General features: G+C 38.4%; 1 protein-coding gene across 2 annotated transcripts in view; it reads left to right on the top strand.

Moving 5' to 3' along the window:
- AMPH (amphiphysin) overlaps nt 1-21,563 on the top strand; it is a 121,914-nt gene that overhangs the window by 83,901 nt on the left and 16,450 nt on the right. The window contains exons 8-17 of one of the 2 annotated variants that reach the window (XM_015618882.2): nt 2-77; nt 959-1,041; nt 3,639-3,777; nt 5,233-5,361; nt 10,149-10,256; nt 12,902-12,925; nt 14,196-14,219; nt 16,844-16,876; nt 18,299-18,349; nt 20,406-20,519. In XM_015618882.2, the coding sequence (XP_015474368.1) occupies nt 2-77; nt 959-1,041; nt 3,639-3,777; nt 5,233-5,361; nt 10,149-10,256; nt 12,902-12,925; nt 14,196-14,219; nt 16,844-16,876; nt 18,299-18,349; nt 20,406-20,519 (781 nt within the window). The remainder of the gene's footprint in view (nt 1; nt 78-958; nt 1,042-3,638; nt 3,778-5,232; nt 5,362-10,148; nt 10,257-12,901; nt 12,926-14,195; nt 14,220-16,843; nt 16,877-18,298; nt 18,350-20,405; nt 20,520-21,563) is intronic. The other variant, XM_033512015.1, reaches the window with a different exon arrangement.

Here is a 21,563-nt window from a genome sequence, read left to right as displayed (position 1 = left end):
GACGAATTGGCTTCTATGTGAACACCTTCAAAAATGTATCCAGCCTTGAAGCCAAGTTTCACAAGGAAATAGCTTTAGTGAGTAAAACTGACTATCTCATGTATAATGGATTAAGATATGCATGACAGCTAAAAAATGTCTTATAGTAAAAATCTAACAGAGGCACACATGAGAATTTGCCATAGATCCAGATTTGTGGTATAATAATCATATTCATTTCTACTTGCCGTATTTGTTCTCTCCTCAAGGAAGGAGCAGCCCTTACAATTTTGGATTGCAGTGCATTATCAGTTGTAGCACTAAAATCACTTTCTATTTTGATAATTACTGTTGCCCTAATTATTTTTGCTGTGCTAAGAATTGCTAAGCACCTCTTTGCTTTAATCAGTACAAGAAAAGCATGTCAAACATTCCCTTCAAGTCTGTTATATGCATTGTCAGCAATGCAATATTTTATCTGTGACTGTTAGGCAAATCAACTTGTTTCATTGATGATCTTTTGAATGTACCTGGCTAAATAGTAATGTATTATCTATAGCAACCTTCAAATTGGAACCAAAATTTTTTTGGAAACTCACTTTAGTGATGCTCTGTGAAAAATTGGATTTGACTTCTTAAGGGAAAACATGGATCTTCTTGGCTTCCCGATGTTACTTTTTTTTTTAAACTTAAATGACCTCTTTCATCAGAGCTCACGTAGCACTCAATCACACTTATGAACTGGTTCTCTAGAAAATGGCTCAAGTTTGTGAAGAACTGCTATTATCTTTGATTCTGTGGGTTTTGATGGGTTTCTTTTTGGGCTTTTGCTATATATGGCACTGAGAATTCTTGTTAGGTTTAATATTGTAACATAAAGTTATCGATTTATCATTTGTCAGACCAGATTTATCACCTGTGTTTTTAATCATGACTATAGCTGTTCACATAAACTCAGGCAACTGGTTTGTTTTCACAGTTATGTCACAAACTATATGAAGTGATGACAAAGCTGGGGGATCAGCATGCAGACAAGGCCTTCACCATTCAAGGGGCACCAAGGTAAATTTATTGCCTTTTTAATGAATTGCATTGCTGTAGGCTTTGTGGGTTTCAGCATATGAAGTAATCACCAACACCATGTGTAGTGATTTCTGCACAGCATGGTAACAGGCATTATTTTTTCAGGGTAGTAGATGAAGGTGTCTGGGATGAAGTTCTCAACAGCAGTAAAGATGCAAAACTTAAATCTTCCTTCTTCACTGACACTTTTCCTAGAAAGTCCTTTCAAAAAAAAAAAAAAAAAAGAGAACAAAGGCTGTTTCAATTTAGCCAAGTTTACTGTAGACTGTTACATCAATTTGCACCAGCTAAGTGCACTAACGTAAGCTTTGCAGTAACCCTAAGCTCATTTATTCTTAGATGCTTAGTTTACAGCTATGTTGCTAACTCTCATAATTTGTTTAAGGCCTTGAAATATTGAGAAATGTTTTTAGCTCCTACTATTAGATGAGAATCCCAGCCTTTGAATGCCAGCTTTTATCTCTTCTGCCTACGGGGAAAAGTAAAGACCTGAGGGTGCCTCATAAAAGCAGAAAAGCTAAATAAAGAGAATGTCATGAAACACCATATTTTTGAAGACTTTCAAGTGAAATTGTGTTTTAAAGCACAAAACCAAAAGGAGTTTAAAATCAGATGGTGCTTTCTTAAGGTCAGTGGATGCCAATACAGTATTTCTGGATTTTTTGCTTTCAACAAATACAGCTCCTCTTGTGTGCAGCCGCCTGCTGCACGTGCCACGTGCTAGGCCTCTGCCCACATCAACATTTTCCACCCAGTGCCACAAAACAACAACAAAATAACACAAAAGCCAGATAATGTTGAGGCATAAATTAAAATTAAATTGCTGATTCGCCCCCAGGATGGAGGTGGATTAGCAGCAATTAAGACTGACCAAAGAACGTAATGTCTGCCTCAAAAATATGGCAGATACTCCTATATTTGTTTTAATCTCTCTTTAGAAGAACAAAGAATGAGATACTGAAGCTTCTGATGTAATGCAAAATTCAGAACTATTTTATAAGCACATCACTAGAAGTTGCATTTTAGATTACTTCAGTACAATCCATGATTGTATATTACATATTGCCTTCGGAGCTGTTAACTTTGGCCCATTTAGGACAGACTCACAAACTGGATTTGTAGAATACCTTTATGTGATGTAAAATGATGTATTGCTGGAAGATTTCAAGTACTATTTGTAAACAAAAATTAGTATTTTATCCACCTGTGTCTTTTAGTTCATGTCCAACATGCACTTGCTTGTTCCCACTGAATTTTTCATTCCATCACTGAAAGAAAAAAGCAAAAATATTTTTGCTGCAAATTACTAGATGTCATTTAATGTAGTGTGAACTCTTAAAAAGCTTTCTAAAAATCCATTTTTTCAGTTACTTTGTTACTGTCTTTTGCTGTACTGTTTGTACTTGTGTGAAAATCTGGATAGATTTTTATTTCCCTTATTAGTGATGGTACTCTAAAAGACTCACAAGTGGGTCTTGATGAGATAAAACAGCTTTCCATTTTAGATGTGTGAGAAATTGATATTAGACAAGTACAGTATCTAATCTTTACTTTAAAGAACTGCATAAAAAGAAACATCTTAAAAACTTGCATCCTACTGAACACTCTGTCCTGAAGGCAAATATTGTACCTGGCACATAAATTTCATAATGACTGCTTCTTTTTTCTCTTTTAATATTTCCACAGAAAGAGGTGGTGAGTGTGAACTAAGTTTGTCCTTCCAAAGAACAGTTTTCCTTGTGTTAGCATTAGGATCATGTTTATGCTGTGCTCTCAGTCAGGTAGTGCTTCTGCTCCCCCTGAGGATGTGTAGGCGTCGCTCTTACCGAGTACTGTGCTTGTTGGGTACTGTAGTTCATAGCCTCCCTCACTGTAAGCTTTCTGCATATCTAGGTAGCTGAATATTTTCTCAGTGTTTGCACCAGGTCCTTTCATGAGAAGGGCAGATGCTTTTTACAACTTTATCAGATCTTTTCTTAGTATCAGCAGAGCTCTGTAGAAGTCACTAGACTGCTGCTTGTTTATGATTGTTGTGATTTGTCCTTCCAAATACTGATATCTTTATAATAATTTTGGCTGTGTTTTGTTCTATTGAAACCTTTCTGAAGTTGCTGGGCTTTTGAAATTGTTTGCATTATTTATTGTTATGCCTTCCTCTGCGTTTTTTTAATCTTTAGAGTCTTTTATTCCAACAAACGTGTGAAATTAAGACAGTAAATCCATTTCACAGTTTATAGTAGTTATAAATTTATAAGTGAAATGGTATTTCAGGTCCAGAATCTGAAAAAAAATGCAGGTACTATGTTTTCTTCAAGCTACAATGATCAGATAAACAAATGTTCCAAAAATCAAGATTATCAAAAATTCAAAATTAAAACTTCCTTTGACACTGAATTTTAATTGTCTTTAACTGCAATTTTAGTTTTAGTCACTATTTAATGGCTTATCTCATCTTCAGTGTGGATTTTTTTTTGTGGTCACTGACATTACTTCATAGATGCAGTTCAGCATCTGATTTTCAAAGTAATAAGTCAGCAAGATATGTATGTCCTTGCCATTCCTCTGCTTCTGTCTAGTGATTCAGGTCCACTCCGCTTTGCAAAAACACCGTCACCACCAGAGGAGGTCTCTCCCCTACCTAGCCCTACTGCTAGTCCCAACCATATGCTGGCACCAGCGTCCCCGGCACCAGCCCGACCTAAGTCACCTACACAGGTAAGGAGATACCTGGCAGAGGGCCCTGGCCTGTTGTGCAGTGAAAGATAGCTGAGATGATGTACTTGGTAGATTGAGTATTGTCAGAGAAGCCACTGGTTCTGTTGCAGTCTGTTCTGTTCATCGCTTGTTCATCCCTGTGTCACAACATGAATAGAAAATGGTTGTTGTATTAGGGGAATGAAGAAAGATTTGGGTGCCTGGTGAATTGGTGGGACTTGTGATGACATAGCAAAAACACTGCTTAAAAAGTGGCATTGTCTCTAAGGACCCATATACCAGCAGTGATGGTTTGAAAAGCCTATTTCTGAAACTTCCCTGTGATTTTTTGTACACTATATAATTCTGCTCTTCATTCATCTTCAAATTAATGCTTACCCTGGGAAAAATTAGCCAGTGAATATCACTGGTCTGGCCACTCTCTAAAACAATGAAAACTAAAGCTAGCTGAAATACTGCTCTGCTAATTACTGATAATTACAGTCTTATTGTTTTAAACATTAATGGGAAAGTTCAACACTGTTGTAATCAATGGAGTAATTTCTATGCTCAAAAATAAGAATTGGTTTCATTCATCACTTCCATCTGTAGCATGAGTTGTATATGATACTTCATGTGTATATCAAAGAGTTGTGTTGATGTTACAGATATTTTTGGAATTGGGATAGCTTCTGTACTGATTGCTGTTTCTATGCAGTCTCCATGTCAGAAGAAAATCAGTTTTGTATCTTGCATGTGACCATGCTTATTTTCCCTGGTCTCCCAAAATGTGACAACTCACTGCCTGAGTATTCACCTGGTAGGACTCAGCCTCATTGGTGCCAATGGTGTTATGTCACTATACTACCTGAGGATTTTTTTGTGGATTTATTTTCTTGGGTTTTTGATAGATTTAAAAATTATCCAATACTTTTTGGTATTATTGCTAGCAATTAGTTCATCACAGTTACGTGAATCTCTGGAGAGCAGGAGGAATATAGTAAACTAAATACCTTTGAAGTGCTATAGTTCCCAGAGATGTGCTCTTAGCATTAAGTTCACCCTAAGGCTAGCAACAGGTGAGCAGATACAAAATCCTAAAGCTAAACACAAATTAACTTAAGAAGCCAAAAGCTGCAGAGGTATTGTTTCTGGGCAGTATCAGCCTTCCAGCTATGGGCTGCATAGAAGAGCTAGTGTCTTACATGGTGTGCCTGTCTCAGCAGAAAGAAAACAACCAAGAGTTGCTTTTGTATCAAATGTGAAACCTTGAGTTTTAATGACTTTGAAACTTAGGGTTGTTCTGCTCTTCCCATAATGTTTATTTCAAAGCATTTGGTGGTAACAGCTAAACATGGCTTATTCCCATGTATAAACATAAGCCAAAGTACAAACCTAAGACAATTTGTTTAGGCCTAGATTAAATATTTTCTTTTATCCCTGAAGTAGTCTGTGACATTTTTGCTGTCTGCCTAGCTGAGGAAAGGTCCGCCAGTCCCACCACTGCCTAAACTCACACCCACGAAGGAGTTGCAACAGGAGAACATCATTAACTTATTTGACGACAACTTTGTCCCAGAAATCAATGTGACAACCCCATCACAGGTAAGCTTCAGTGAATTGTGTAGAAGTCCACCCATGTAATCACCCTAGATCACCCATTCTCCAAGACAATGCCCTTGGGGCTGATCTTCATTGGGGAGGGAAAAAGAAGGCACAGGTAGAAGGCAGAGGCACAATTACCACTTTCTGTAATCTTGAGTTACACATATGGTGTTCTGCCTTTGAATAGGTCGCACATAATCACTCAAAAGAGCTAACATTGCTAACATATTGAAAAAAAGAGTGATTTCCTGAGAGATCTGACTAAACATACTGTGGTACAGTCATGTTTGAGATTTAAATGCATCTGTGTTGCATTATTAGCTGAGAGTTGATCTAAGATGTTTTTTTTAATGCTAAGCATCTCAAGTGGAACTTTACAGAGATCCTTCATTACTTCTGTTTCCTTCATCAAAATCATCAAAAGTATTCTTTCTTTCCGTTGAGTGATTTTTATAAAATGGAACTTGTCTGGTTTTTACAGGTAAAAAAGACTGCTTCAGGTAGATGATTCGTTCACTCGGCTATGCTCATAGAAATATTAGCTGCATAGCAAAGGAGGGATCAAAATTCATTTCATCTTACTATTATGATATTTTTTAAAGTTGTGTATAATAAAGAGAAAAGCCAGAATTGTGCAAAATAAGGCCATAAAATTTGTATTCAGCTATTCAGCTTTTACATACTTACAGTGATTGCCACTTTTTTTGATAATGGACCCTTTCTTTCATGGTAATTGTAGCTCTGAAAGCCTGCATCTGATAGACTGGGGAGAAATATGTAGATCTGAAGCTTACGCAAAATATTTAGGAATTTCTGTTTTCATCTGAATCATTGGTTTTATTGTGATTCATTTGACAACACAGGAGAACAAAGGCACAGCAATGAAAAATGTATTTTATACAATTTGAACATGTGATGCTTTGTTTTCTTGTGGTAGGGAGAAGCATGCATTGCTGTATAGAGGGGTCTAGTTGGAAAAGACTTACTTATAGTTAAGTCTCCATGCAACTAAAGAATTAAAGGCTACTCCCAGCATGCAGCTGCTGGCAGCCACTCTGAAGGGACATGGCGGGTGTCTTGCATCACTGTACCCTGATTTCATAGGAATTAATTACTTTAGGAGCATGAGCCTTGAAATCACTGGAAAGAGTTGGTGTAACTCGTGCTAGATATGGCCCCCTGCATTAAATACCGTTTCCAGCTAACATGTATATGTCAGGCCATCCAGGGAAGCAGAAATGGAACTGCTTTCCTTTTCCATTAGGAGATGACACCAGAACAAAGCTTTAAATTAGCATAAGTTATGCTTCCAGAATCCTTATAACCTTTCTATGTGAAAGTGGCATAGAAATGGAATGGCATAATAGAAGTGGGCATGCTTCTGAGAAGTGAACTCTTTTCCTTGTTTCTCAAGAAAAATGGATCTCCCTTTACTGAGTGATTTATGTCCTTCCCTCCTCCACAGTCAATGACCAGGGAATATCCTAAACTATTCCATGACCACCTTCCCATTAATCATCTGCACTTCTCCCTCCACTCCCATCACTAAAGCACCCTACTTACTGTGTCTGAGATATCTGACTACATACAGACATACCCAAACAATGTGATGTATAGGTTTTGCATCCTTGTGTATGTGAACCAGTTAAAAAAATTATATAGCATGAAATCCACAGGAAATATGGGCTTATTTCACATGGTGTTTATGGCTTCTCCTATTCTCCCAAAGCCCTTGTTGAGCAGCTATTAAGCCTGCAGAGCCTGCCAATGGTGCAGAACTTCCCAAGGGACCACCACTGGTGTCCCAAGACACTGCTCATGCAAAGGCACAAAACCAACAGCCTGATGAGTAGAGCTTTGCTGCTTTGATACAGTGTTTTGGGGGTGATTACAAACAGGCCAAGCACTCTTGTTTCCTGAAACACAAATATCTGGTAATTGTTGTTGTTCCCTCCTTCTTTGCCAAGCAGTACTGATGCATTCACTGCATTAGTTCAAGATGCGGAAAGTTGATTAGTTGAAGATGTTGGTTCAGCAAAATGTCTCACACATCCTGGTTATTCATCATCAAAAATGGATTTAATTACTGCCTTGTAAAAGAAAGAGGTGAAAAGATGAAATATCTGGGTGACCAGATGAAAAGATCATTCAGAATGCATGTTCCTTGATTTATTTCTCCTTTTCTTCATATCACATGTCTCCCTAGTGTCCAATTACTAGCCTGGACATTGTAGGCCTTTATATGCCCCCTACAGATACATAATCTGTTTGAGTGTGCCTGACAGTTCTTAAGTGGATGGTCTATAATGGCTAAGGCTATTTTAAGGCTTGTACAGACTGTGTACAGAGAGAGGATAACAGTTTTGGTAGTCCTTGAAGGTTTTTTGTGCCTTCTTCATTCCTTGTACATACCTCTGAGAGGTATAGCCTTGCTTCTGCTACAGCTGCCTCTTTCAAATGTTTAATTTATTCATGCTTCATCATGCTGTGGTGGAATAAATACGGGATATTTGGCAAGCCTTCCTGTTACAGCTTTGCCCCTTATTGAGGGATTTTGTGAGGTTCCTGTTTCTCCTGCATCTCCCTGTAATGTGGTATCTTAGGTACTCTGTATGTTTATTTGGACCTTTGTCACTAAAGTTGAGTGTTTTCTTCATTTTGGTCTGAGGGTCGTGGGTACATGATAACCTTTGCTATCAGTGATCAGTACCCTGTCACTTCCAATACCTTAGCTGTCATCACTCATGGCCTAAGACTCCTGTTCATTTGATTCAGTCCTCAAAGGGAGCAACTTCATTCTCAAACCTCAGTAAAAGATAATTATCTTTTATGTCTCCATCCAGTTCTGATTATATGCCAGAAAATGCTGTTGTTTCATCAGGTTGTATGACCATATGGGTATTAGTGCCTCAAGAGCATATGTGATGGAGACTAAATATGCTTGATGGAAGGCATGAGAGAATTAACGTAATGTTGGTTACTTGTGGGAACAGTGGTTTTTTAGCTAAAGTTTAAGACTATAACATGGGCTTCAGTCTATCAGACCAGTTATCTGTCATCACCAGTGATGCAGAAGGGCAAAGAAAGAAGATAAATCAAGGCAAGCCAAGTTGGTACTCTTGATACCCCCTTCTACTACAGTCTCTCAGCCTCCAGTCATTCTCTGCTCTGGGGCTTCCTCAGCATGATTTCTACCTATTTAGTGAGCCTCAACAGACTACTTTGCCACAAGTTTATTCAGTCCTTCAGCATGTGTACATTTTTCACATTCAGACTACCTGAAGCCAAGGAGGTCCCCAGCTGGACCCTGTGTCACAGGGAGCAGCACCACTTCTTTATTTTACATTTGACCCCATAAACTTTGCTGCCAACTGCCTTCCTGGTTTGGAGGAACCAGGGAACCCCTGTGCCTCTCACACTGGTAGAGACCCTTCTCACATCATCCCTAGCATACTACTTACAGACTGAGGAGTTTTAGGTCACTCTGTCATTCCTAACATGTGAGCTGAGGAGCTCTTTTGACCATGTTTGCAGGTGACAGAGAGTGTTAAGGTGTTTTGCGGCATAATGGAATTATTAATTACCTAAATTTAAATATCTATTTACTATTTAATAGTAACACTAATTAGGAATGTTTATACTCTTAAATGTCCTATCATTGTCATCATCATTATTATTATCTCCTAGATTTTCTGGGTTTATACCTGCCATATTGTGTTAGACTTGCCCTGTTGTACAAGCTTCTCCCACTATTTAACTGAACAACTAGCAGTAGGCAGTACTAGCCTTATTAGCAAGACCAAGATGCTTGCTTAGAATATTTACAATTAATGATAATTAAATCTCAGCTACAGTTTCACACTAATTAGTATGTTATGTTGAAGCACACTAATTGTTTTTTGAGGTTATTTTACAGCAGAAAAGACCTGTAGTCCCATTAAACATATATATATATATATATATATATAGTGTGTGTATATTCTTTTAGTGACCTCAGAGGCCTTGGTTAATTTATTAATTGCAAACCAAAAAGGCTCTACTATGTGATCCCGTTAAATAAGAGCATATCATAGAATCATAAAATGGTTTTGGTTGAAAGACACCTTAAAGATCACCTAGTTCCATTCTCCCCCCATGCCATGGACAGGGACAGCTCTCACTAGACCAGGTTGCTCAAAGCCCTGTCCAACCTGGCTTTGAACACTTTTAGGGATGGAACATCCATGGCTTCTCTGGGCAGCCTGTTCCAGTGCCTAACTGTCTTTAACTTTAGATGTTTCCTAAAGTTTAGAGCTCAAGACAACATTAATTATAAATTGGTATACATGTTCAGAATTAAAACTTAATTCAAATGCGCTTAGATCCTTCTGTATTGGCTTTTTACTAACGTTTGTGTTTGGGGAGAGATTAAGTTACTAGAAGGTATGGATATTGGGTGCATTTATGTAGTTCTTAACTTCAATGTCTGTCTCAAAGAACTTTAAAAGGGCTTTCACCATCAGGAGGTGTGCACTCAACACTTTCTTGGGAGGGCTGTCACTGTTTAGCCTGAAAAGGCAAAGCTCTACTACAGAGAAACCAAAGACATCATAAGAGTGAATCTCATTAAAGTAAAACTTGTACTAAAGCTCAGGAAAATCTTCAAAGCTCCTTCACCTTCTGGTGTGCACCAAAGCTAGTAAATATATTGGGTGGTTTGTTTTCTTTCTTGATCATTTTAATATTTTACTGCCCAGGGCAGCTTTTAAAAGATAAGTTTTTCAAGAGTTATATTTCTCTTCTAACAGAATGAAGTACCTGAAGCTAAGAAAGAGGAATCGTTACTGGATTTGGACTTCGACCCCTTCAAGCCAGAAGCTGTATCAACAGGAGTTAGTCATTCACCCATGTCTCAGGTATCTCTTTGCCCTGACATAGGCAAAGCATATGAATGCAATGTACTGTGTTTGGTAGAAAAGGTTTGTCCCATGTGTTAATTAGAAGTGTCTGAGAAAGTTTATCTTCCTGAGAAGCACAAGTCAGCCTTTTATCTTCTCCCTCAGTAACCCTGTACTTGATGATGTACTGTAAGGAGAGGAAATTGTTAGGTGATAAAATGAGATGTCTGCTGATGAGAATTGTTTCTGGTACCTTGGCCTTGACTTCAGCATCCTGTTATTTTCCATCTTTAGAATAACTCTTGGTGAAAACATTATTATTCTCCAGTGCTTGCTTTTCTGAAAACTTTTGTGACCTCACTTTTATTCCTCATATCTGGAAAGATGCCTTAGGGGACCTAGGTCTCATGGAGTCAGCATGCGGTTGCTTTACTGTGATGGATGTACCAAGCAGTGGTATGATTTAAGTGGTTTTGCTATTAATCTACTTTAGTCCTAACCTCAAGGAAAATTAGAGTATGGAATAGGGTGTTTTCTTGTAGAATGTTGTGTTATTGAAAGTCTACATTCAATAGTAATATTTGCAATGGTAGTTTATCACAGCAGTATAAAAAAGAAAATATTAAATTTTTTTAAAAAAGAAAACATTAATATGTCAAGTTGTTGATATTCATTGTCTTAACCTACAGGATATGCTATTTTAAAATCCAGAATTCACCCTCACTGCCAAGAGGGCAGGTAGCAAAGTAGGGAAGATCTTCTGGCCAGCATGTCTTGTACACAAAGAAACAATGTCAATACACTGATAGCAAGACCTATCATTAATCTGGCTTGTTCTGTGAGACATAGGAAGACTAATCAGCTATTCAGAAATGCAGCACTGGGAAAGAAGTGAGAAGACAAGAAGCTTTAAGGCTGAGATGGTCCTGATTCTCTGCTGATCTCTTCCTCAGTTAATTAATTTCTTATTCAGTGTGAAGGCCTAGTTATGTAATGATATCTGTAGTGATCTCTGGCAGGATATGTGCTGTCAGAAAAATGATGCACTGTCAGCACTCTGAACGTTAGCTGAATTTTCTCATTGAGATTTGCTACGAGAAGTGTTCCATTCTAGCAAAAGCTTTGTGCATTTTACTTGTTGCATTTTTTTCTCCCTCTAAGCAGAGAAAAGGAAGGGGAAGGCAAATAGTTCTATAGCATTCAGCAGTGACAGAAAATGCTAAATGTGACTTTGCTATCTACTCTTTCAGCTTGTTTTGTTGTAGTGCTGATTAGAACAGTGGGATCATTAAATAAAATAGACTTTTATGACAGAACACATTTGTTCTGGCATCATATTGTACAGATTGTAGAAAAATTTATTACTGTAGTGAAAAACAATTATTTTATATTCAACTATACCATGAAATCCAGAATATAATTCTGTGTAGAAAAGTACATCATAACTTTTCATCTAGGGGCATAGGAAGCATTCAGTGAACATCTTTACTCATTTCTTTCACCTTTCTGCAGAACAAAGGCATATGAAAATGAATGGTCTGCATCTACAAGAGCATGTAGATGAGACAGAACACTGATTTTAGAAAGGAAGACAGTCCTGCCGTCTGGGTCTTGGTCTCACTGGAGTTGACAGGGTCATTACTATGGCAGTATAGAGAGAATGAAACCTGTGCTTGCAGGAAGAATAAGAAGAGACCCTTAAGTGGTATTTCCATATGTGTATAGTTTTTGTCTCAGTCATGGATATTTTCCATTTAGCAAACAGCTGAAGTAGTGATGTGAAAACAGGAGTAGTCATCTGTGAGTGATGCCTTGGAAGGCCTGGCATGACTTTTCTATTGTTAATTTAATTAATTACCTCCCTCCAGTGCTCTGCCAGGGTGATCCAACCACAGTATGGGAGCCCTGGTCTGTCCTTCCTCAGTTGGTTTTCTGTTTCTATGGCTGTGCCAGAAGGGACCTTTCTAAACCTATCTGATTTTCTTCTCTTTTGATACGAACCAGCAGAGTTCTATCTCATGTGGTGGGCTATAAATATTTGCCATGAAGTCTGCTGCTTTTCTTTCATTTGTCTGTTTAGCTCTTCTGTTGAGAGGTCACTAGCATTTCTTAATAGATTGGACAAGAAAAAGAAAATATTGGTCAGCTTTCTTATTTCCTTTCCCAAATAGTATGCCATTTTCCTTTCTAGTGTCAGTGTTGTGAGGAAGCCCATTTAGTCTCACTGGACAGCTGCATCATTTTTAACTGGCTAGAAAACCCCAACTTTGTAAGCTCTTTAAAGCTGACACCTTGCAGAGTCTTGTATACCTGTTGAAAGTCACTCAGTGATCAGCTCAGAATCTGACCATTAATCATGTACACAGCAATGTGAGTTTTCTGGAAAACAACAACTACTTTGAAGTGGGAAATACCACAATGCATTGCATACTGCTCATCCTTGATAACCAAAAGTATTATGCATATACATACACAGACACACACATGTGCTAACATATAAAATACGTATATACCATACTATATAGTATATGTAATATACTATAAGCAAGCGTGTAAGTAAGTTCTCTCTTCTTATTTAATGGTCATTGTTGTGTAGCATGTTGGACATACAGTACAGGAATGGTATTTTTCTGACAAGCTCTTTTTTCCACTACTTTTTTCAGACATTGCCATGGGATCTATGGACGGTAAGCCTGACATACATAATAGTGTTTCTGTGCCTATGATTTTGTAAAAACTTAAACTCAGATTTGCAATTCTTTTACCAAAAGCTGAGATAAAGAATTCACAGACCTTGAAAAGCTCTTTCAAGTATATTATTCCACTGGGTATCTTTTAAAACTAACAACAACAAAAAATAATCTCTGTTGCTTAGCCTACAAAACCTAAATGATATAGATTATTTATATATGATATAAATCGAGGCTAGAAGATTCACAATCACTACACCTAAGTGTGTTTCTTTTAATATGCCCAAAGTACAGCTATTAGAAGGTAATAATGGATATGTCACTTGTTTTATATACCTGTAGGTGTCCATTAATGGACAACCATTTTCTCAAAATTAGGAGTAAAGACAGAATTTAGCTTGTCCTTGTGGGCAGTACAGTGAACTGGAGTTACTCACAAAAGAAACTACTACTGTAGGAAACTGTATGAATCCTTCCTTCTTCCTCCTGGAGCCAAATCAGATAAAATTATTTGCAGGAAGAAAACAACCCATTTTTGTGAGCTTTCTTTTAACTGTATGTAATGGAGTTAGCTGGGCTGACTTGACATGGAACCTGATATGTTTGTATTTGACCTTTTGTAGCACCAGCCAGCACAGAAATCTGTGAATGCTTGTCATGTATTCAGGCTCACAGCACAGTTTTGCAAGCACATTCCTCATGTGATGTATGTTAAATGCTTATCTCCTAATACTGAGGTTAAATAAAGCTTGATAAAAAAGGCATGTATGTAGGCTAGCCAAAATTTCAAGGCTGCAAATATCTAGACCACATGAAATAACCCAGAAATGTTGAGAGTGTATTGCTCTAAACTTAAATTAGATAGCTTTATCAATGTCTTCTTTTTGCACGGTTTTATTTATAGCTTTTTAATGTTATGTATGTATTCTGTATTATAATTATTTTCATCTTGCTCTATATTTTAAAAGTGCCTTCATAGCTAAACATTTGAAATAAAAATGTCAGTGATTCACAGGGGAAAGCAAGAGGTGATCAATATTCAACATACATGAAGAACATTTTTTATAATGTAATTCAGAGGTTTGAAATTCACAGGCCTGGAATTAGTCTTGGGTGGAGTGGCAGTAAAGGACCCGCCGCTCCTTCCCCACCCTGATTTGGTAACTGCAGCTGGTTAGAGAACTGCTAATTAATGAACTGCTGCTGTATCAAAGTACATCATGTTCTTCTTTTCTGTGTTTTATGTGTATGACTTCATTCTATACAGACAAGCAGCGAATTGGTGCAGCCGGTAAGCAAACCTCCCCCCAAAATCGTAACCACTCTAGAGACTCCTTTAATCACTGTGGTGTAACACATAGTTCTCTGGTTTTGTGTATCAGTGCTGCTCTTTTGCATTATTGCCTGCAGATGTTGCAAATCACATAGCTTTTCCTTAAATTGCTTAACTTAGTCACTTCATTCTTTAGATTAAAATTGCTCTTGTAAAATATAAATTTTGTGTTTTCTCATCAAGTCCGCCTTTATCTTTTTCATCTTGTGTTTTTTCTTTGCTTTTCTGTCTGCTTAAAGCCTGATTCTTCAAAAAGTCTTTCCCTGTGTAACCTGATCATGGAGGAAACCCCAAACAGTGGGTCATCAGAAGATACTAACAGATCTCAAACTGATCTAGGTTCACTCAACTGGGGCCTAGATGTTAGCACACCCAGTATCAGCCAGGAAATTACTGCAGGCAGTTCTTTGCTTTTTCCCAGGGCAGAGCAAACCTCAAGCGAATCCACAGGTACTCTGCCTGCTAGTGTTTGGCCTGCAGTAGGTGAGCAGGAGGATGCTGCACCAGGGTCAGCTTCTGTAAGCGAAAACCAGAGGACTTCACTGGAGGACCAGTTGGATGCCAAAAATGTCGTGTGGGAAGATGTGGTGACCAATCAGCCTTTAGAGAACGTAACCAGTTTTGAGACACCCATCCTGGGAACTGATAGCTTGTTGGATGAACCCCTCCCATGTGATGTGCAAAAGGCAGAGGAAGAGCTTGAGGAAGACGAGTGGGCAGGTGTCAAGCCAAGTGAAAAGGTAGAGACTGGAGCTAACTACAAGGAGGTAGAAGGTACAGAGGAACTGGAAGAGCAAGGTTGTGAAACCAAAGGAAACAGTGAGGCAGAATTTCATAAGGGTTTAGCAGAATCAGATCTTGACATTTTAGTCAGCACAGAGGTAGAAAACTTAAATGAGTTTGAAGATAAACATACTGGGGATACTGGGAGAACTGGTGGTTCTAACCTAGAAAACTCTACAGAAGAAGAATTCAAACAGGTCAATCTCATTGAGGAGACAGATAGAGAAATACAGTCACTGAGCACAGGGCTGGAATATGGGGACAAAATCGTGGCGTGCAACTCTGAGACTATAGAAAGCACTGAACCTCAGGGAGTCCTTGGTATCTGGGATGAGGACCATAAAAATACATTTGAGGAGGCCTTAGACCAAACTGACAGTGGTACTGGACAGAATACATCCATGGAGTGTATAAATATGAGGGCACATGTTGACCTAGAGATTACTGACCACACAGGAAAGTACCCCTCAGATACTGGAAGTGATCTGCGTGATGCTGAATTATTCGGTGCCGAAGAGTCTGGCAAAGGAACTGAAGATAACAGCATCAGCCACCTCCCAAATGGTAGTAGTGGTACTCCAGGTCACACTACTGATGAAAAACAGTGGGCATTTCTGCCCACAGCAGCTGATGCTGCTGGCACAAGCTGTGATAATCCTTGCCTAGATAATGCAGATGGCCAAGTGACAGGTAGGACAGCAACAGCAGTCACTGAAGTGATCAGTAGTGATGTTCCTGAAGCCTTGGAAACAGAGCCCTGGCTGGCAAACTGGGATCCAACAGTTACTAATGATTCCTGGGGCTTTTCTAGTCTGTCAGATAGCCAAGCCAATGGACTGGATAATTGGCCCTTTTTCCCCAAGCAGCAAAACTCAGAGGAAGGTAACATGGAAAATGTTTGGTTAGGCATTAGTAATAAATGGTCTACAGAAGACCTGGGAGCTGCTGATAACAGCTGGGGGGAAATAGGTGGAAGCACAAGCCACGTAATTCAGGAGACACCAGGAAAACAAGGTTTGCCCGGAGAGCAGACAGGCATTAGCAATCCTGGACCGAGCAAGGAGATAGCTAGACCCTTGTCTCTGTTTCAAATGGGAAATTCCAGAAATGCTAGCACCGAGAGTTCAACTAGTCCTAAAGACAATGAGACCAACAACTCAGATTTATCTGAAGATGAAATTGCTAACCGGAGATATGGATTGTTGTACCAGGAAATTGAGGCTGATAAAGAAGAGGTACCTACCCCAGTGTGTAGCCTAGTCTAGACAAAGAGTTCCTTAGGCCATGCATAACCTTGTTGTTTAAAAACATTCCATTTGTGTGTTTCCTACTGCCCTTCCTAAGTCCATGCTATTCTTTTTTTGAAAAATTGCCATGCAACTCTTCTTGGTGTGGTGCCCTCAGCCCTTCAAGCAGGCTGACAAAAATGCATTTTGAAATGGTGAATGAAGCATTGAACTGTGAAGACACATTGTGTCTGTTAGCTTTTGTGTTTTGTCTGTAGATCTTTAAATGCATCTGGTCTTTTTTTAATTATTATTTTTTTAAATTATTGAAGGTTCTCTGCTTTTTCTTTTTGTCATTTTCTTTAAGCCTGTGATGTCTTGCTAACAAATAGCACCGTTGTAAAATTTCTTGCTGACTTACCCTTCATTTTATTATTTTTTCTCTTTTTTTTTTCTTTTTTTCCTTTTTTTTATGTCTGGCCTACATTTTTATTTTGCAAATAAAAATGTTTTGACTCATGTTTGGATTTAGTAAACAAATGGTAATTTGTTCTGATTTTCACTTCTACTTAGGCATCCACCATAGCATTTAATGGATTTGCACAGGTAAGAAATAAAGTTTTGAGATAATATTTTTCTGTGCTATTAGGAAGGCATTAGAACTGGCTATACAAATTCAAGAAGTCTGTTCTACAGACAAGCTGCATAGCAACATCATACTGTCTTAAATCCAGACCTTGTCTGCTGTCACAAATTCTTAGATGTTGATAGAAAGATTCTAATGCCCTTAGGACTCTTGGCCTGAGTCTAATAGCAAAAAATCTGTCTACCTTAGTGGGACAGCTATTTCCTCATAAAATGGCTGGTCTAGTTTTTTTTTTTTTATTGTGCTCTTTTGTGGATTATTTTTCTCAAAATCCCAAAGTCCTGTAAAGCACATTTTCAGTTTCACCTGGTTTCAATAACTCTGTGTCTAAATATGTAGTGAGTTCTTTTTCTTCATCTTTATTTTCAGTTAAAATATGTTTTACTCTCAAAGTGTAACCTAAATTATTTATCTGTAATACACTTAAACACTGTGGTGCTGATAGTGAGTCTGTGGTATGCATCACAGAGATATAGCACATTAAAGACACCGTGTTTATGCTTTCAGATTCCAGGGATGTGTCAAGATCCCAAATTTCAGGTGGATAATCTGGGGCCTCTTTATTTTCCAGCATTCTCTTAGAGACTGGCTCAACCACAGCACACCCTGTACACCAAATTTTGAAAGTACCCAAAAAGGCCCAGCTTATGCAAGGATGAAAATGAGTTTTCCAATGATCAACCATTCTGCTCCAGGACATTCAGTTTAGTAAAGGATACAGATGGAAGGGGCAAAGCACAAGGCTCTAATAATTAAGGCAAAATGTTCATCTGGAGAAAATAAGTATTTTCTGTATCCTCTGTGGTAGGAAAATAATTTGGCCCAGCAATATTTTGCAAATTAATTGTTTCTGAATGAGATGTTGGAAAATTCATCAATATTTTCTACTTTCTTAATGCAGGTAAAATTTCATATTTATAATTACTGTAATTACTATTCAAATAAAAGCCAATGATCAAGAAGAAATTAGCTTAGGCCTGGTGTACTCTCCAGATACAGCCACGTGTAATCTGCAAAAAGAATTCAGAGTTCCACAATTTAAAAGTGCATTGCACCTTAAACAAAGTCCATGTGAATCACATGTATTTAATGAAGGGTGTGAATCACATGTATTCACTACCTTTAGTGAGGTGAAAAAATCTTGGTTTAGAAACATTGAATATAAAATAGAAAAAAAAATGGTTTTAATATTAATAGTACCCAGATAATCTAAATAAATATTAAAATAATCTTTAGGTAACTTGTATTTGCCATCTTATTCTATGTGAATGTACTTAGTGACTTTACCTGAAAACCATTTAAAAAGTCAGGTCTTTGATGGACACCTGCAAATATTCTGTCTCAAATACTTTTACATTGTTGTTTTTCATTTCTATATCTAGGATATCTCTGCATTTACAGTGCAATCAAATGAGAATGTGGCAGAGCCTTTGGTAAGTGGTGGTTTTTGGTTATTTTTAAAATGTCTTGTCAAAAAGGATACAATTTTTCCTTTGCGAAAAAATATTTTCACTTTTTTTTTTGGTTTTCCATCCTTTAAACCACACCACCTATGTAATTTCTCCATTTGAAAGAGCTGGTGGGTGATATCATTGTAGTTGTAAATCCATACTCACTGAAACAATCTTTCACAAGGATAGCACAGAGCAGAAGGAAAAAACAAACAGAATATTGTAAGGCATGTTTATTTTGTAAAGGTGTAGTCAAACAGTTTGTTCATTTATTGCATTTAAGAAATTACTAGAATGAGAACTATGCTCCAGTGTACAGCAAGGATGTGATAGTACGTGGTGGCTGTTAACATATCTCCAAAATTGCTGTAGTTTTATCTGCTCATCACCATATTAATAGTAGGCACAGTCTACTTCTAATTTGGGCACAATCTTTTTGGAAGTGAGGATCCCTGGGCAGTTTCTTAGCTCCTCTTACAGTCTTTGCTTAGCCTGGAACAAGGATGATAATAACAGCATTGCCGGGTAAGTGCTTTAGTTACTTAACGGCAGCAAGGTGATATTTAGTGTTATTTAATGTGGTATTTGTGCTCATGATGGTTACTGAGTATTTCGAGAGTATTTTTATGTGTAGCTGCAATGTGGTAACTCACCTGAAGTATGCTTTTCAAAAAGTGACTTGAAGCACATTGATGCAATCTGCTTTATGTTACTTGTGATTTTAAGTCTGAAAGAATCTCACGGCATTAAACCTGAGGAAACTCATTAGTCATCTTACCTGGGAAAAATCTATTTTGTGTTTCTCATTTCAGTCCTGTTTCTTCTTATTAAATTCTCTAGAGCTGTCATTAATACACTGCACAGAGAAAACTTTGCATAGTATGGTATAATATACAATGAGTGAATGTTCCTTAATGCTGTGCCAAATCCTGAAGGTCTTGCATAGACAAACTTCTCTGTACCTCATTAAAAACCGGCCTGCTTGAGGAATATATGAGCAAAGAATTGAGAGACTGTGGAGTTGTTTCTTTTCCTGAAAAATATTAGGAGGAGAAGGTCATAGCATCTTAAATAATTTCATAGAAGCTGTCTCTTCATCACAGGAGATATCACATTCTAGCCAGCAATCTGTTATCAACTGCAAAGCAGTTGCTTTTGAGCTACATATTATGCTGAGAAATTTGTTTGTGGCAAATTAATCTATTGGGGTCATTCTGTCTGGTTGAGTCAGCCATCTTTATAAATTGAATATGCTGAGCACAGCTTGGAGCTCTCCCCTTGTTATGTGCATGTATTTGCAAAGTAATGTCTCCATTGGAGATTGCACTTTGCTGTGAGCTATTTTGCCACAAGACTGCACATGCTGCAGGGCTGATGATATTTCATAGATCCTCTTGTTGGCAAACAAGCTGGGGGCAGAATTTGAAAGGGTGGAAATCCCAATAGTAGGTTGATAAATGGATGCCTCGTAGGTGCTTAAGAGCTCAAGAGAAAATACATTTTAATAAGAAACCAGAGATGATTGCTAGAATTCAATCAGTCATTGTTTGTGCATATAAAATCTATTTGGGTCTCAGCCTCTGTTCATTGCTTCTTACCCTCAATGGAGGAGGCACTATACTGTCTGAGAACAGACAGAGCCAGGGAGGAGGAGGAGGTAGTTTTTAAAACTCATGTGTTTGAAGACCAGGGTTGGTACACATGGGTACCAGTTTCAATTTCTGGCCTTGCCAGCAGTTTCTGGAGCATTTTTGAGCAAACTGAGTGCTTTCCCCCTACTTCCATTAACTCTCACTGTAAGTCAGGAAGCTATGCTTCCTTTCCTTGTGAGGGAGGCGTGTAGGAGTGGCTCATTTTACATAGAGGACATTGATGATGAAAATGCCCATTACATGCTGTCTTTCATTGGGGACAAAGCCTGGCAAGACTGAGCCTGAAGCAACACTGTGCTAGGCACAGTTCTCTTTCTCCCTCTTCCTCCTCAACATTTTGTTCTCAACAATTTTTCCGCTATCTGCTTAAAAATCAATTACAAAAGACTGAGGCTGAAGAAAATCCACCTGGGGAACCTAAGGTTGAGGAAACCCCTGCTGCTGCTGCTGCTGCTGTGGAAAAGGAGGCCGTCGCTGCTGAGTCAGCAGAGCAGGCTGTGGTGAGTGATCTGTCCTCCATGCCCCCTGCCTGGCCTCATGGGAGCCACTTTTTGTTATGGTGAACGTGCTTGCTGCATTTCAGCCATCCTTTGCACTCTCATCCTCCATGGCCAGTTTCTCCAGTACCCGGCTGCATCACAGCATGCCTCTCCATCACGTCCTCCTTTCAGCCCTAAAATGTCATTCCTCTTATGTTTGGCATCTTAGACTGAAGTTTGGCTGAGTGGTTGTGGTTTCACAAGTAGTTTGATGCCAGATGAACTTCAGAAGGGGAAAGAATTGATGCTGTTTTTAAATGATGTTATTAGCAGTTTTCTCATTTTATTTCAAGCACTAAGTAAATGTACATCATGTATAGTCCTTACTGGAGCCATGAAAATTCCAGAAAAAGTTATTGTAGTAGGTCTACAAGGCACACAGTTTTAGAAGCCAGTTGTGAGCCAAAGACAGAACACTGAATGCCAGTTTGGAAATTTTTACATGTCAGCATTCAGGAAATGAAGAAGAAAATACAGCTCTGCATGAAGAACAAAAGGTATCCAGGGTATCCAGTATCACTGCAAATTAAGAGGTACAAGACAGTAGGCAGGGGGCTTTCCTGTTGTCCTGTTGTCTAGCCTCCCTTTTTATACAGGTATTTCAGTGCATATTCTTTTTATGCAACTGAAATTCCTCTCCTACACAGTATTGTCAGAAGGTCTTGCTGGTGGGTGATACCCACAGGCTAAGAAACCTTGGAGGAAAACTGCATCTGACATCTTTCATGCTTTCCTCAAGACAATAACATGTTGAAAGGCTCTAATGATTTGCTGGTAGAATATGAAGATTGCTACTGAAAAACTGGGTGGAAAAAAGGGTTTGTTTTGTGGGTCAGTTCCTCTGCCACAGAAGCTGATGGAAGATACATGGGTGTGCTGTGCTCTTTGTCTACTGAACATAGTTTGGTGCAGTAAGTTCTTAGAAGAGAAGGTTTAAGCTTGCTGAGCTGCTCTTGGACTTGGAGGAGATCCTGTGTGTTTTCCACTGCTAAGCAGGGATGATGA

This window comes from Parus major, chromosome 2, assembly GCF_001522545.3.
Source record: "Parus major isolate Abel chromosome 2, Parus_major1.1, whole genome shotgun sequence".
NCBI lineage: Eukaryota > Metazoa > Chordata > Aves > Passeriformes > Paridae > Parus > Parus major.
This window is presented reverse-complemented; position numbering and strand designations above follow the sequence as displayed.